Below are 13,676 nucleotides of genomic sequence, written 5' to 3'. Positions count from 1 at the left end.
CTCATTTGGAGTCCATTAAGCCCGGCCCATGGCCCATTATTGTGTTACTGTCATGGGCGTGTTCATTAGGGTAAATGGCAGGGAGCTAAATAAAGCTCTATAGGGGGAAGGGTGTTCTGGCCTTGCTAGCCATGCACCAAGGGCATTCCCCCTGGCCACGATTATAACTTGCTGCCTTGTGGCCCTAGTGAGGGGTGGGAATGTGTGAGTCGTGACATGCTCCCCCACCCAAGTCTTGACGTCCCCGTCAAGGCCGCCCTACGAACTTAGCTATCTTGTCTTGGAATTGCCATAGGTCCCCTTCTTTTTCCCACGTTGCTTCACTATCCGGGAGACCCTTCCAACGAACAAGATACTCGTTGTAGCTTGGGACCCCTCACTTTCTTATAAGCCTCTTGGCCTCAATTGTCTCGATGTCCCTCTCGAAGGATGCCACCACAACCGTGGGCGCCCTTTGTGACTCGCCCCTTGTTGGATCTTCATGGTCAGCTTGATAGGGCTTGAGCATGCTTACGTGAAACACCGGATGAATCTTCAACCTTGGGGGTAACTCAAGCTTGTATGATGTTTTCCCAACCTTCCTTAGTACGGGGAATGGTCCCTCATACTTTCGCACAAGACCCTTGTGCACCTGTCGGAAGACCTTGAATTGTTGGGGTAGCAGCTTCACCATCACCAAGTCTCCTACTTGGAACTCCATTGGGCGCCTATGCTTGTCAGCCCACTTCTTCATCTTCTTGGCTGCCTTGTCCAAGTAAGCCTTGGATATATCGAGTTGTTCGTGCCACCCTCGTGCAAGCTTGTAAGCAGCTGGGCTGCTCCCTGTGTACCCCGAGGCGATCCCTTGTGGAGTCAAGGGTTGCTGTCCCATGACAATTTCGAAGGCACTTTTGCCCGTAGCCTCGGATCTTTGTAGGTTGAAGGAGAATTGGGCAACATCCATGTACTTAGCCCAATCTCGCTGGTTGGCACTCACATAGTGCCTGAGATATAGCTCCAGCAAGGCATTCACCCTTTCGGTTTGCCCTTCCGTCTGGGGGTGAAAGCTTGTTGAGAAGTGGAGTCCGGACCCAAGCAACTTGAACAATTCTGTCCAGAATTTTGCTGTGAACCTTGGGTCTCGATCACTGATGATGCTCCGAGGCAAGCCCCAATATTTTACCACGTTCTTGAAGAATAGATGGGCTGCTTGCTCGGCTGTGCAATCCCTTGGTGCCGGTATGAATGTGCCATATTTGGAAAAACGACCGACCACCACCATGATCGAGCCATACCCATCTGACTTGGGTAGGGCTGAAATGAAATCCATTGATACGCTCTCCCATGGCCCTTCAGGTATAGGAAGTGGCTCAAGTAACCCAGCCGGCACGCGTTGTTCGACCTTGTCTTGTTGGCACACAAGACAAGTCTTTACATAGGCCTCCACATCTTGCCCCAGGTGTGGCCAATAGTAATTCACCTCCAAGAGTGCTAATGTGTGTAAGACGCCAGGATGACCAGCCCACTTAGAGTCATGGCACTCTTTCATGATATCTCGCCTAAGATTATCCCACTTAGGCACGAATAGTCGTCGCCCAGCAGTATAGAGGATCCCATCCTCTACCCAAAACCTTCGGCTTTTGCCTTCCTTGGCTAGGTTCATGAGCCCCTTAGCCATAGGATCTTGAGTAAGACCATCCTTGATTCTATCCAAGATGGTGCTCGTGGCGCGACTAATGGATGCAAGGGTAGCCTTGCGGCTTAGAGCATCGGCGACAAAGTTTACTTTGCCTGGCTTATACACCATGGCATAGTCAAATTCGGCCAAGAAGTCTTGCCAACGAGCTTGCTTGGGGCTTAATTTCTTCTGATTCTGAAAATAGCTTGTGGCAACGTTGTCGGTGTAGATGGTGAACCGACTCCCAAGCAAGTAGTGCCTCCATATCCGCAAGCAATGAATTATGGCCGTCATCTCCTTGTCATGGACAGGATATCTCCTCTCCGTATCGTTTAGCTTGCGAGACTCGTAGGCAATGGGATGCCCTTCTTGCATAAGGACCCCACCTATGGCAAAATCGGAGGCATCCGTATGCAGCTCGAATGGCTTTGAGTAATCAGGCAAAGCAAGGACGGGTTCTTCCGTGACTGTCTTCTTCAACCCATCAAATGCCCTTTGACAGTTCTCGTCCCAACACCACTGGGCCTTCTTCTTGAGCAAATCGGTCAAAGGTGCTGCCTTGGCCGAGTAGCTTCGAATGAATCGCCGATAGTAGTTGGCAAGGCCAAGGAAGGACCGTAGCTCGGACACATTCCTTGGCGCACCCCATTCTTGGATGGAGCGTACCTTGTCATGCTCCATCATAATCTTGCCAGCCTTGATATGGTGCCCTAAGAAAGACACCTCATCTTGGGCAAACGAGCATTTCTCCTTTTTGACATATAGCTCGTTCTCCCGTAGAACCTTGAACACTTGCGCCAGATGTTGCACATGCTCCTGCAAAGTGTTACTATACACCACAATGTCGTCTAGATAGACGACCACAAACTTATCCAAGAAAGGCTGGAAGATCTTATTCATCAAAGTGCAAAAGGTTGCCGGAGCGTTGGTAAGGCCGAAAGGCATTACCAAGAACTCAAAGGATCCATAGCGAGTTACGCATGCCGTTTTCTGCTCATCCCCTTCGGCGATGCGTACTTGCCAGTACCCCGACCTCAGATCAAGTTTAGAAAAGTACCTGGCGTTCCCCAATCGATCGAACAAATCTGCCACAAGGGGAATGGAGTATTTGTTCTTCACGGTGATCTTGTTCAACGCCCGGTAGTCTATGCACATGCGTAGGCTTCCATCATGTTTGCGCTGGAACAAAACAGGTGCCCCGTATGGTGCCTTAGATGCCTGAATAAAACCAGCATCGAGCAATTCCTTCAACTGCTTCCGTAGCTCCTCAAGCTCCGGTGGGGCCATCCTGTAAGGTGCCATGGCTGGAGGCCTTGCCCCAGGCTCCAGCTCGATCTCATGATCTACTTCCCTTCTAGGGGGAAGCCTTTTGGGTAGCTCCGGAGGCATGACATCTTCAAACTCCTTGAGAACCCTAGAAACTTCCACTGGGATCTCCTGTTGCACCTCGGGTTTCTCCTCAACCATTGTTGCCAAAAAGGTTGCCTGCTTCCTCTTGATGCCCTTGTCGAGTTGTATTGAGGACAACATCTTGGCTTCGGCTTCCTCTCGAGCAACGGGGATTGACCATGCTCCTTGTCCCCTCTTGATGGTCAGCGAGCCATCCTCTTCGAACGTGAAAGGCCTTATTGAGTCCATAAACTCCAATCCTAGCACCAAGTTGAAATCATCCATGTCGACGACTGTGAAATCTACTGCCCCCTTCCATTCACTCAACTGAAGTGGGACTCCACGAGCCACACCATGGATGGGTGTTGGAATAGTGTTCACCGTTTTCAAAGAACCCCTCTTCTTGGTGAACTTGAGACCCAACCTTGTGGCTTCTTTGAGCGTCATAAAGTTGTGGGTAGCACCAGTGTCGACTAATGCTTTTGAGGCCTTTCCCCCAACTATGGCTTCAACAAACATAAGATATGGCTTTTTGTCCCGGGGTAGCGTACATACCTTGGCCAGGTCCTTGTCCTCCTTTGGCTCCTCCACCGTGGCCTTCACGTTATTGCATAGGCGCAACGTCCCCATGTGTGCCTCGTCCCCTGACGATTCCCCAGGTGATGTAGCCATAATAGCGTTTAGCTTCCTCCTTTGTGGGCACTCCCTAGCCCAGTGATCACCCCCGCATAGGAAGCAATCTAAGCGCTTTGACTTCCGATCTGAGTGGGACTTCTCCTTGTCCTTGTCCTTCCTCTCAGACGATTTGCTACCGTTGTGGCTTCGTTCGGTGGGCTTGGCTCCCCCACCTTTCCCCTTGTTACCGCTACTCTTGTTGCCTCTCTCCTTCTTTGGTTCTTGCTTGAACTCGTACAAGGACTCGGCAGCAGCGATGGCATCAGCGAGAGTTTGGACGTTTCGGCGCTTCAACTCTTGCTCAGCCCATCGTTGTAGACCATCCATAAAGTAGAGAAGCTGAGTCTTCTCCGGCATCTCGGTCACCTCTAGCATGAGTGAAGTGAACTGTTCGATGTACTCCTTGAACCCACGCAGCTTCTTTATGGCTACCTCTTCCGAATTTTCTGGATAGAATTGCTTCTTGAGGTCGCTCTTGAACTCGTCCCAGGAGTTGGACAACACCCTTCTTGATGTCGGTCTCGCGCCTTCTCCACCAAAGGATGACATCATCCCCCAAGTACATGGTAGCGGTGTTGATTTTTGATGCATCATCGTCCAAATGCATCGCGCCAAAGTACTTCTCGATGCTCCATATGAAGTTCTCAAGCTCCTTAGCATCGCGCCTTCCGTTGTACTTTGGCGGTTCGGGGACCTTCAACCTAGGTCCATCCCGAACGGCGGCACTCCCGGCCATTGCCGACTTGCACAGCACTACGTCGGCGTGCAAGGACTCGATCTTCTCTTTCATCGAGTCGATCCTCTTTTCCACCGAGTCAATGGTGGACATGAGGAGATCCTTCAGTTGGGCCATCTCTGCCCTAATATCTCCAGCAACTTGATTGACCAAGGACTGAGTCTCCACCTTCGCCTCTTCAGTCCCGGACTCAAGACCCTTGACCCTAGCCTCAACATCATCGTACTGTTCGTTGAGGTCATTAATGCTATCTCGGTGTTCCGAGATGGCCTGGACCATGCTAACCATCTTCTCCTCAAGCAAGGTGGTACGGCTAGCTTTCTTACTGGTGTTTCCCTCTTCCACAACGGACGCATGGGCATCGTCCTTTTGTGCCATACTCCTGACTTCCGCACTTAACTTCTAACAACAGCTAGCACACAAACGCAACAGACCGCCCCTACGATCGACGTTGCTCTGATACCACGTGTCACGCGCTGACTAATTCCCTTAGTCTTTTGCACGCGGCCTACTAGAGTCACCACCCGTTAGACTACTAGTCAAGGCTCCCAATTGCTTAGCAAAGCTAAATATTGATGTTGCTAGTTAAGTGTGGTTTGCTTGGAAAGCACAAGTGAGAATATATGAGAAAGCTTTAAGGAAGAAGGCTTTTTATAAATGCTTGAGAGAATACAAGTGTTTGTACATGAGCAAGAATGGGTGGGAGGTTTCCTATTTATAGGCAACACCCCTTTCTAGAGTGTTCTAACCTAGATGCTTCCTAACCTCCTCAAATGGAGGGTTCTAGAGAACTCTATACACTTTCTAATATTCTAGAACCATCTACAAAGTTCTAGCATCTCAAGTATGTACAAGTTGTCCCTAGAGGCTTCTAGAGACCTCCGGATGCACCATGAACCTCTACGTGCATTCTGGAAAGTTGTGGGCCTCATCTTCAAATTCTGGCTGCACCATCATCTTTATTGGGCCCAAAAACGATGGGCCACCAAGTTTGGGCTCATTTGGAGTCCATTAAGCCCGGCCCATGGCCCATTATTGTGTTACTGTCATGGGCGTGTTCACTAGGGTAAATGGCAGGGAGCTAAATAAAGCTCTATAGGGGGAAGGGTGTTCTGGCCTTGCTAGCCATGCACCAAGGGCATTCCCCCTGGCCACGATTATAACTTGCTGCCTTGTGGCCCTAGTGAGGGGTGGGAATGTGTGAGTCGTGACATGCTGCTGTTATACTTCAGGTCAACATATATGCTGATTGTGTTATCATATGCACCTAATTTCTTCTGATTATGAAATGTACAATAGATCTACCAGCTGGTCTTTGTGCAAGAATGATTTTAAGACATGAAATTTGTAATGGTGAAATTAATTTTTTTTTATTGTTTGGTATCATTCTTGATTGAAGATCAACTCTCATGTAGATGCCGCATGGTTAATAATTAAAACATAGCATATCTGCCACAATATTGTTATTAGACAGTCATTTCTCATTTAGTTCATATTTACTGCATTAAAACCTCTTTTCTTGTAAGTTCTTATATGTTTCTTTGTTTTTGTATGATATTGTTGATCATTTGCAGTTACCATGTGCCTTGAAAAACTGTTGCTAAAATAATCAAACTGTTTGATATGAAATTTTGCTAAATATTTCATTAACTTTCTCTTGGAAAATTTGTACAACTGTATGCTTTCTACAAAAAAGCTAGGAAATGTGCCTAAAAACTACAGATGAACAATTGTTGATTAGTTTGTACTTGATAATTATTTGACAATGAGGAGTGTCTACAGGTGGCTAAGGACATGATTAATGCCTTCTCCAAGTCTTCTGCAACATTTTTTTGAATCATGGAGATTGCGTACTCCATGATAATTGAATCACACGGCAACATAATTGGCCCTGAACTTTCTACTCCAAACTCTTCCTCTGCCATTTTTAGGAGCTCTGTGAAAATCTCGCTCTTGAGGTATGTCAAAGGAATCATGAACCATTTTACATCGCTTGTATAAACGATAAAGTGACCCTTTTCAGTCACTTGTCTTGACCAGGAAATCCTTCTTCTCCTTGCAGCTGTTAATTTTTGCCACTTCCTCACCATTTTAATGAGCTTCTTAGTACTGATCATACTGCTGAGGGGTTTTTTAAGTGGAGAAAGTAGGGAGTTTTCTTAAAGATGAGAAATTGATTTGAATTTTAGTGAGGAATTTAGCTGTGCTTAGTTGAGAAGGCTTTTGGAAAATGATCAAGTTTTATAGCTCCAACCTGAAGACATATCCCTTCATCATTATCAGCCTTGTTTTCCTTCTTTCGAAGCAAAGTCATGTGGATATTCAGGTGGCCTTGTCTGGTATACTTTTCCTTCAGACAACTATTATCTGACAGAGCTTAGAACATATAGGCCAAACATGTTGCTTGATAATTGAAAAATGTTCTTGGCAACCACATATTTTATTATACTGTAAACTTCCTGCTTCAATATTTTCCATGTACTTACCAACTAATTAAATGCAGATGTTTGGGTCACCATATGCTTCAGAGAACGACAATATTATGCAGATTGATTGAGTGGTTGAGAAGAGGGTCATACTTCATATAATTTATCAAGAGACATTTTTGGGCTGCATTGTTTTGGGACCATCCAATGCAACTCAAACTTTATTACCGCGTGGTTCTGTTTCCAACTGCTGAGAACAAGGCTGTCACCAATGAAATGCTCTGTCATCAGTTTGAAGCTATAAAACTTGAGCATTTCCTCAGCTCTTTTCAACAAGTAAGCAGCTATTTCTTCGATCTATTTGATTTTATAATTTCTTTCTCATAAAAAAACTCTCTTTCCATCACTCATAAACCCACAACATGATCAGCACAAAGAAGCTTCTCAAGATGGCAAGAAAATGGCGTAAGATAGCAGCAGCCAGCAGGAAGAGGATCTCTTGGCCGCAACTAATGGCTAATGAGGGTCACTTTGTTGTCTACACAGCAGATGGTAAAAGGTTTATGATACCTTTGACATATCTCAAGAGTGAGATTTTCATAGAGCTCTTCAGAATAGCCGAGGAAGAGTATGGAGTAACAAGTTCAGGGCCAATTAGGCTGACATGTGATTCGAAATTTATGGAATACACAATCTCTGTGGTCCAAAGATGTGTAGCCAAGGAATTGGAGAAGGCATTAATTACCTCCTTAACTAGCTGCAAATACTCATCGTCACATGAACATCAAGAACAAACTAATCCACAAATGTTTGTATGTAGTTTCTAGAAAAATTTTGTTTCCTCTTTTGTACTTTTTGAACATATACACAGTATAAATTTACTTAGAAAGTTAATGAAAGTTCAGAAAACAGTCTTTCAATCCAAACAGTTTTGCTCTTGCAAATTTGCAATCATATTCCCTTCTCTATAATTTACTTAATTGTTCACGGTATAAACTGCAAATGATCACTTTTCACAAAGAAATATCCTGCAATTTGGATTTCAGAGAGCTTCGTGTGTTCTGATTTTATTTGAAGGATTGAAATCATATATCCATCCAAGTGCTGGATAAAGTAACTTCAACCTGAACAAAGAGTTCGAGTTATGTAGTTTAATATGTATGATCCATGACAGGATTGATGAGCTACTGTGTAAAATTCTCTATATCCAGTCTGATCTGTGCTGGCGCCAGAGGATGTCATTGCAGGCTTGCAGCTGATAAGTGCAACATATGACCAGAAGTTTTGTTAAGATTAGACTATCAATTTGATTAATTCTATGTCAATTCATTCACCAACTGAAAGAACACCCTTGGTTCAGCAATGATCAAGGTTGTTTACATCTGAATTATCCGGGTAATAAAGGTTGTTCACATTGCAGGGAGGACATATTGCAAAAAGATAAAAGCGCTTTCCATTGTATAACTTGTCTAAGAATTTGCCCATCAATCTTGTTGGTGCTAATGCTGATTTTTAAAAAGGTCTTATAAGGTAATACCCAAGACTTAGGACTGAATCTCGTCTCAATCTCATCCCTTTGTAGAGCTTATGTCTTGTATAAATCTATGTTACTTTCTGATTTCTTTCAAATTTAAGCTACTTGTTAATTATCAGTATATGGTTATGACTATTGGGCCTTTAGAATGAAGTAGTTGACCAAAACTCCCTAGGCTATTCTTTTGTTGATCATTTGCAATCTAAACCATGCACTATGAAGAGGTACAGGAGAAGGGCAGATCGTTACGAAAGTGGAACAGTTAATTTGAAATAATATAAGAATTTGTATTATCTGTTCAGGCAAAATTGTATTGTACATATCTGCTACCAAAAAATTAAAAAAAAATAAAAATCTAGAAACTGCAGATAAGCAATTGTTGACTAATATGTTCTTGATTCTCATGCGACAATGATGAGTATCTGCAATTAGCTAAGGACATGATCAATGCCTTCTCTAAGTCCTCAGCTACATGTCTTTGGATCATAGAGATCGCATACTCCATGAAAATTGAATCACAAGGCAGCATGATTGGTCCTGAACTTGACACTCCAAATTCTTCTTCGGCTATTCTGAAGAGCTCTCTGAAAATTTCGCTGTCAAGATATGCCAAAGGAATCATAAACCGTTTTTTATCACTTGTGTAAACAACAAAGTGACCTTTCTCGGCCACTGGTCTTGGCCTTGGCCAAGAAATTCTCCTTCTGCCTGCAGCTGCTAGTCTTTGCCATTTCCTTGCCATATTGACAAGTTTTTTTGTACTGATCATTTTGTTGGTTTTCAGAAAGAGAAAGTATGTAGAAAGTTTGTTTAAGCTGAGAAAGGCTTTGGAATGTAAAGAGGAAGTTAGGTGTGTTGGGTTGAGAAAGGCTTTGAAGAATGATCAAGTTTTATAGCTCCAAGCTAAAGGCATATCGCGTCATGGTGGGACTGCCTTGTATTCATTCTTTGGAGGCAAGTTCATGTGGATATACTTATAAACAGGATATTCAGGTGGGCGTGTCTGATTTACTGTTCAATATGGCAAACGTTTTGACAGATTTCAGGACTCAGATAATGTAGGCCAAATATGTCACCTGATAATAGTTTATGCAAGTTGCTTATTGGTAGGACTAATAAGCTTGTTTTTCAATAGTTGAAAGTTGAAGTCAAGTTGATCATCTCTCCGAAAGGTCGAGTCATGAACATCTTTCAGCAATTCCAGCTGCAATGAGATTCTGAAGGGCCATTGCAGATCAAACTGATATAGACATACACTTTTATTTAACAACTGGCAAGAGTGGCAACTGATGGACTTGAAAATAAAGCCTTTGTATTCTAAGCATTTATGGTTGTTATGTTGTGAGTAGGGTTCAATATGAAGCATAAGCATGTGATGACAGGTGAAAGTTACTTTAAATTATATAGCTACTTTCAAATAAGGAAAATCCAAATGTTCTGTCACTGTTAAATTTGCTCATCAATCCTTTGGGTGGTTCATGCATTGAGTTAATTTACCACACCTATCCGTCACTGTCAACATGTTTACATCTCTACAATGCTAATGTAACCTTTCTTTGAAAGTCGTAATTTAGAGCTGACATAATGAGATTGTACAAAGATTAACTTGCTTAATTGAGATAGGAATCTACCATTTTGAGATGGTCCAAAATAGAAATATGGCATATTATTTAGGGGCCGATGGAGTATGAGAATCCCAAATATTGTACGTTATTCCATTTTGTTCAAGTGCAATTCATATCAAACAGCAAAATAAGCAACAGTAAATAAGGGAAAACATATACTTGCACAACAGAGAGACTAAAATTTTCTGATTAGCTTCTTTCTGAAATTTTATTAACATTCTAGTTAAAATTTTCTGCTGTATATATTTTGTACAAAAAAGGAGTAACATAACTCTTTTTTTTTTTTTTTCTTTCTAGAAACTACATAGAAACATTTGTGGATTTCGTTCTTGATGTTCATTTGACAGCGATGAGTATCTGCAGCTAGCTAAGGACATGATCAATGCCTTCTTCAAGTCATCTGCTACACATCTTTGGATCATAGAGATCACATACTGCATAAAATGTGAATCACAAGGCAATGTAATTGGCCCTGAACTTGTAACTCCAAATTCTTCCTCGGCTATTTTAAGGAGCTCTATGAAAATTTCGCTCTTCAAATATGCCAAAGGAATCATGTATCGTCTTCCATCTGCTGTGTAGACAACAAAGTGACCCTCATTCGCCACAGGATGTGGCCAAGAGATCTTCTTCCTGCCGGCAGCTGCTATCTTTTGCCACTTTCGTGCCATCTTGATAAGTTTCTTTGTGCTGATCATGTTGTTGTGTTTTAAGAGTGAAAGAAGAGGATTTTCCAAAGTTGATAAGTTAGTTGAATTCGATGAGGATTTTAAAGTTTACATGGATGGAAAGAGTAGAGGAAGTGGTCAAGTTTTATAGCTTCAAGCTGAAGACATATCACTTCATTAGTGACTTCCTTGTCTACATGATTTGGAAGCAAAACCACGCGATTAACTTTATGTTGTTTTGGATGATCCCAAAACATGTAGCCCAAAGATGTTTTCTGATAATTAATATAAGCCTATTATCACCCACTCAATTAGATTACTGTATTACTAAGTGTAAGATGGTTCTGATTTTTCCACATCTTATATCTAATCTGTTTAATTGTTTTGTTCTTTGATGGATGTGGAAACTGAAGCATCTGCATTTAATTAGCTGGTGAGTACTTGGCGTAATGTTAGCAGGATATGATTTCACTATAATCGATCAATTGGTTGTGAAGAGGCTTGTATCTATGAGCAACATAGTAGGCCTGTATGATCTGGGATTTGTCAAAATGGTTGCCAGATGGAAAGTTATTTAGACAAGGCCACATGAACTTGCTTTCGATGAATGAAAACAAGGCAGTCCCACGACGAAGTGGTATGTCTTTAGCTTGGAGCTATAACACTTGATCATTCTCCAAAGCCTTCTCATCCAGACATTGCTATATCATTCATCATTCTATCTACTTTCTCATCTTCGAAAGTTCTCTCCTGATCTTATAACCCACAAAATGATTAGTACTAAGAAGCTTATCAAAATGGCAAGGAAATGGCAAAGATTAGCTGCTGCCGGTAGAAGGAGAATTTCTTGGTCAAGAGCAGTGGCTGAGAAGGGTCACTTTGTTGTTTATACAAGTGACAATAAACAGTTTATGATTCCTTTGAATTATCTTAAGAGCGAGATGTTCATAGAGCTCTTAAAAATGGCAGAGGAAGAATTTGGAGTAACAAGTTCAGGACAAATTACGCTGCCTTGTGATTCAAATTTCATGGAGTACGCAATCTCCATGATCCAAAGGCATGTCGCTGAGGACTTGGAGCAGGCCCTGATCATGTCCTTAGCCACTTGTAGATACTCATTGTTAGAAATTATATCATTGTCAAATGACCAACAAGATCAAAACAATCAACAATCATTTATCTGTAGTTTCTAGAAATTTTTCCTTGATCTTTTTGTAGAAAATGTATAGCTGTACAATCTTACTGAGAAAGTTAATGAAAATCTAGCGGAAATTTGAATCAGATGGCCTTTATTTTAGCAGTTCACTCTTCTCTATCTTTTCATGCTGCATGGTATAAACTGCAGGTAATTTACAGTTCCTGGAACAGAGAAACTTACCCTATAAGATGTATTACAAATCTACTGACTGAGATCTAATGTTGCAAGTTAGTTATAGCACGCGGTTTTGCCATTTTGTTAACCAAGCAATGATCAATCTGTGTCCAAGAGAAGGCAAAATTATCTACTCTCAAAGAGTCAAGGGTATCCTAGCAAAATCACAGGTTTTAAGCTGAGTAACAAACATTTGACTGTGAAATAAAGTAAATCACATATATTTTAAACATTTTTTAGCTGATATGTTTGCATTTGCTACCGCAATGGCATCTCTGGCGCCTAGAAAAATCAAATTGGATATTGAAATGAAGTAAAAACATCTGACTGAAAGAAATTTGGGACAAACGCGAAAGGTAAGTGTGCAAAATAATATGGGAAACGGAGTATGAGTACTCACCTATGTTATAACAGGCCGAAAGGAACCATACTTGTATGGCCAGATAAAATTAATAAACATCATTTATAGTTGCCTAGTTGTATGTAGGGTTAATATGTTCAATATGAAACAAAAGCATATGGCCAGTGAATGATAAATTAATCAAAGGCTCTTTCAATTATGTAAAATGCAAATTTACAATTCTATATTTATCCTTCAACTCTGTGACTAGACCACACATATTTACCTATGGTACTCGAACTCTTCACTACAGTTGAAAACACTTTATCTAATAATTTGGTTATGATGTGCGAACAAATTTTACTCTTTACAAAAAGATTTTAAAATAAGTACAATAAAAATAGGTGTAAGTTGTATTTCTCTGATCACTATGCAGTTTATACCACGCCAAAGATTAAATTTAAGAAAAAGGCACAATATAATGGCAAATTTGTTTAATTTGAATAATTGATCTCATTAATCTTCTAAGTAAAATTATATATTCAAGGTATAATCTATACAAAAGGGTAAAAAAAAAAATAAATAAATAAATAAATAAATAAATAAAAAAATTATATTCTAGAAACTACAGATCAACAATTTTGAATTTGTTTGTTCCTGTTGTTGATCATGTGACAACGATGAGTATCTGCAGCTAGTTAATGACATGATCAGTGCCTTTTCTAAGTCTTCAGCTACACATCTTTGGATCATAGACATCGCATACTCCATAAATTTCGAATCACAAGGCAATGTAATTGGACCCGAACTTGTAACTCCAAATTCTTCCTCTGCTATTCTAAGAAGCTCTATGAAAAGCTCGCTCTTGATATAAGCTAAAGGAATGGTAAATCGTCTTCCATCTGTTGAATAGACGACAAAGTGATCTTTATCAGCCACTGGACGCGGCCAGGATATCCTTTTCCTGCTTGCGGCTGCTATCTTTTGCCACTTTTTTGCCATCTTCAGGAGTTTCTTTGTACTGATCATTTTGAGGTTTATCTTTTACGATTGCAAGAAGAGTTCTTTTTTTTTTTCCGAAGATGAGGAAACAGATGTGTATGAGGAATTTAGCGATTGAGTTGGTTGGAAATTGTTGAGAGAATGGGCAAGTTTTATAGCCTTCAATGTAAAGACATATCACTTCATCGGTGACAGCCTTGTTCACATTATTTGGAAGCAAGGCCACGCGATAAATTAAGTTGATGTTACTAT

At 41.5% G+C, this 13,676-nt stretch overlaps 3 protein-coding genes, 1 long non-coding RNA gene and 1 pseudogene across 4 annotated transcripts; 2 read left to right on the top strand and 3 right to left on the bottom strand.

Annotated features, from left to right (window-relative positions):
* Window positions 1-6,581: 6,581 nt before the first annotated feature.
* On the top strand, window positions 6,582-7,400 carry LOC110718419. Its single transcript, XR_002510909.1, has 3 exons — window positions 6,582-6,796; window positions 6,961-7,219; window positions 7,314-7,400. It is a non-coding gene; the product is annotated as an uncharacterized LOC110718419 (long non-coding RNA).
* A 1,372-nt stretch (window positions 7,401-8,772) lies between these two features.
* Window positions 8,773-9,159, bottom strand: LOC110718926 (auxin-responsive protein SAUR64-like). Its single transcript, XM_021897865.1, has one exon. It carries the CDS (start codon window positions 9,157-9,159, stop codon window positions 8,773-8,775), a length of 387 nt encoding a protein of 128 aa, XP_021753557.1.
* A 939-nt stretch (window positions 9,160-10,098) lies between these two features.
* LOC110718418 (auxin-responsive protein SAUR66-like) lies at window positions 10,099-10,925 on the bottom strand. The gene has a single exon (XM_021897251.1). The coding sequence runs from the start codon at window positions 10,738-10,740 to the stop codon at window positions 10,336-10,338; it is 405 nt and encodes a 134-aa protein (XP_021752943.1). The 5' UTR covers window positions 10,741-10,925; the 3' UTR covers window positions 10,099-10,335.
* A 234-nt stretch (window positions 10,926-11,159) lies between these two features.
* On the top strand, window positions 11,160-11,965 carry LOC110718924 (annotated as a pseudogene).
* Window positions 11,966-13,040: 1,075 nt separating this feature from the next.
* On the bottom strand, window positions 13,041-13,424 carry LOC110718923 (auxin-responsive protein SAUR64-like). Its single transcript, XM_021897864.1, has one exon. The coding sequence runs from the start codon at window positions 13,422-13,424 to the stop codon at window positions 13,041-13,043; it is 384 nt and encodes a 127-aa protein (XP_021753556.1).
* Between the last annotated feature and the right edge of the window lie 252 nt (window positions 13,425-13,676).

This window comes from Chenopodium quinoa, unplaced genomic scaffold, assembly GCF_001683475.1.
Source record: "Chenopodium quinoa cultivar QQ74 unplaced genomic scaffold, ASM168347v1, whole genome shotgun sequence".
NCBI lineage: Eukaryota > Viridiplantae > Streptophyta > Magnoliopsida > Caryophyllales > Amaranthaceae > Chenopodium > Chenopodium quinoa.
Note: the sequence above shows the minus strand (reverse complement) of the source record. Positions and strands in the feature narration are given on the sequence as shown.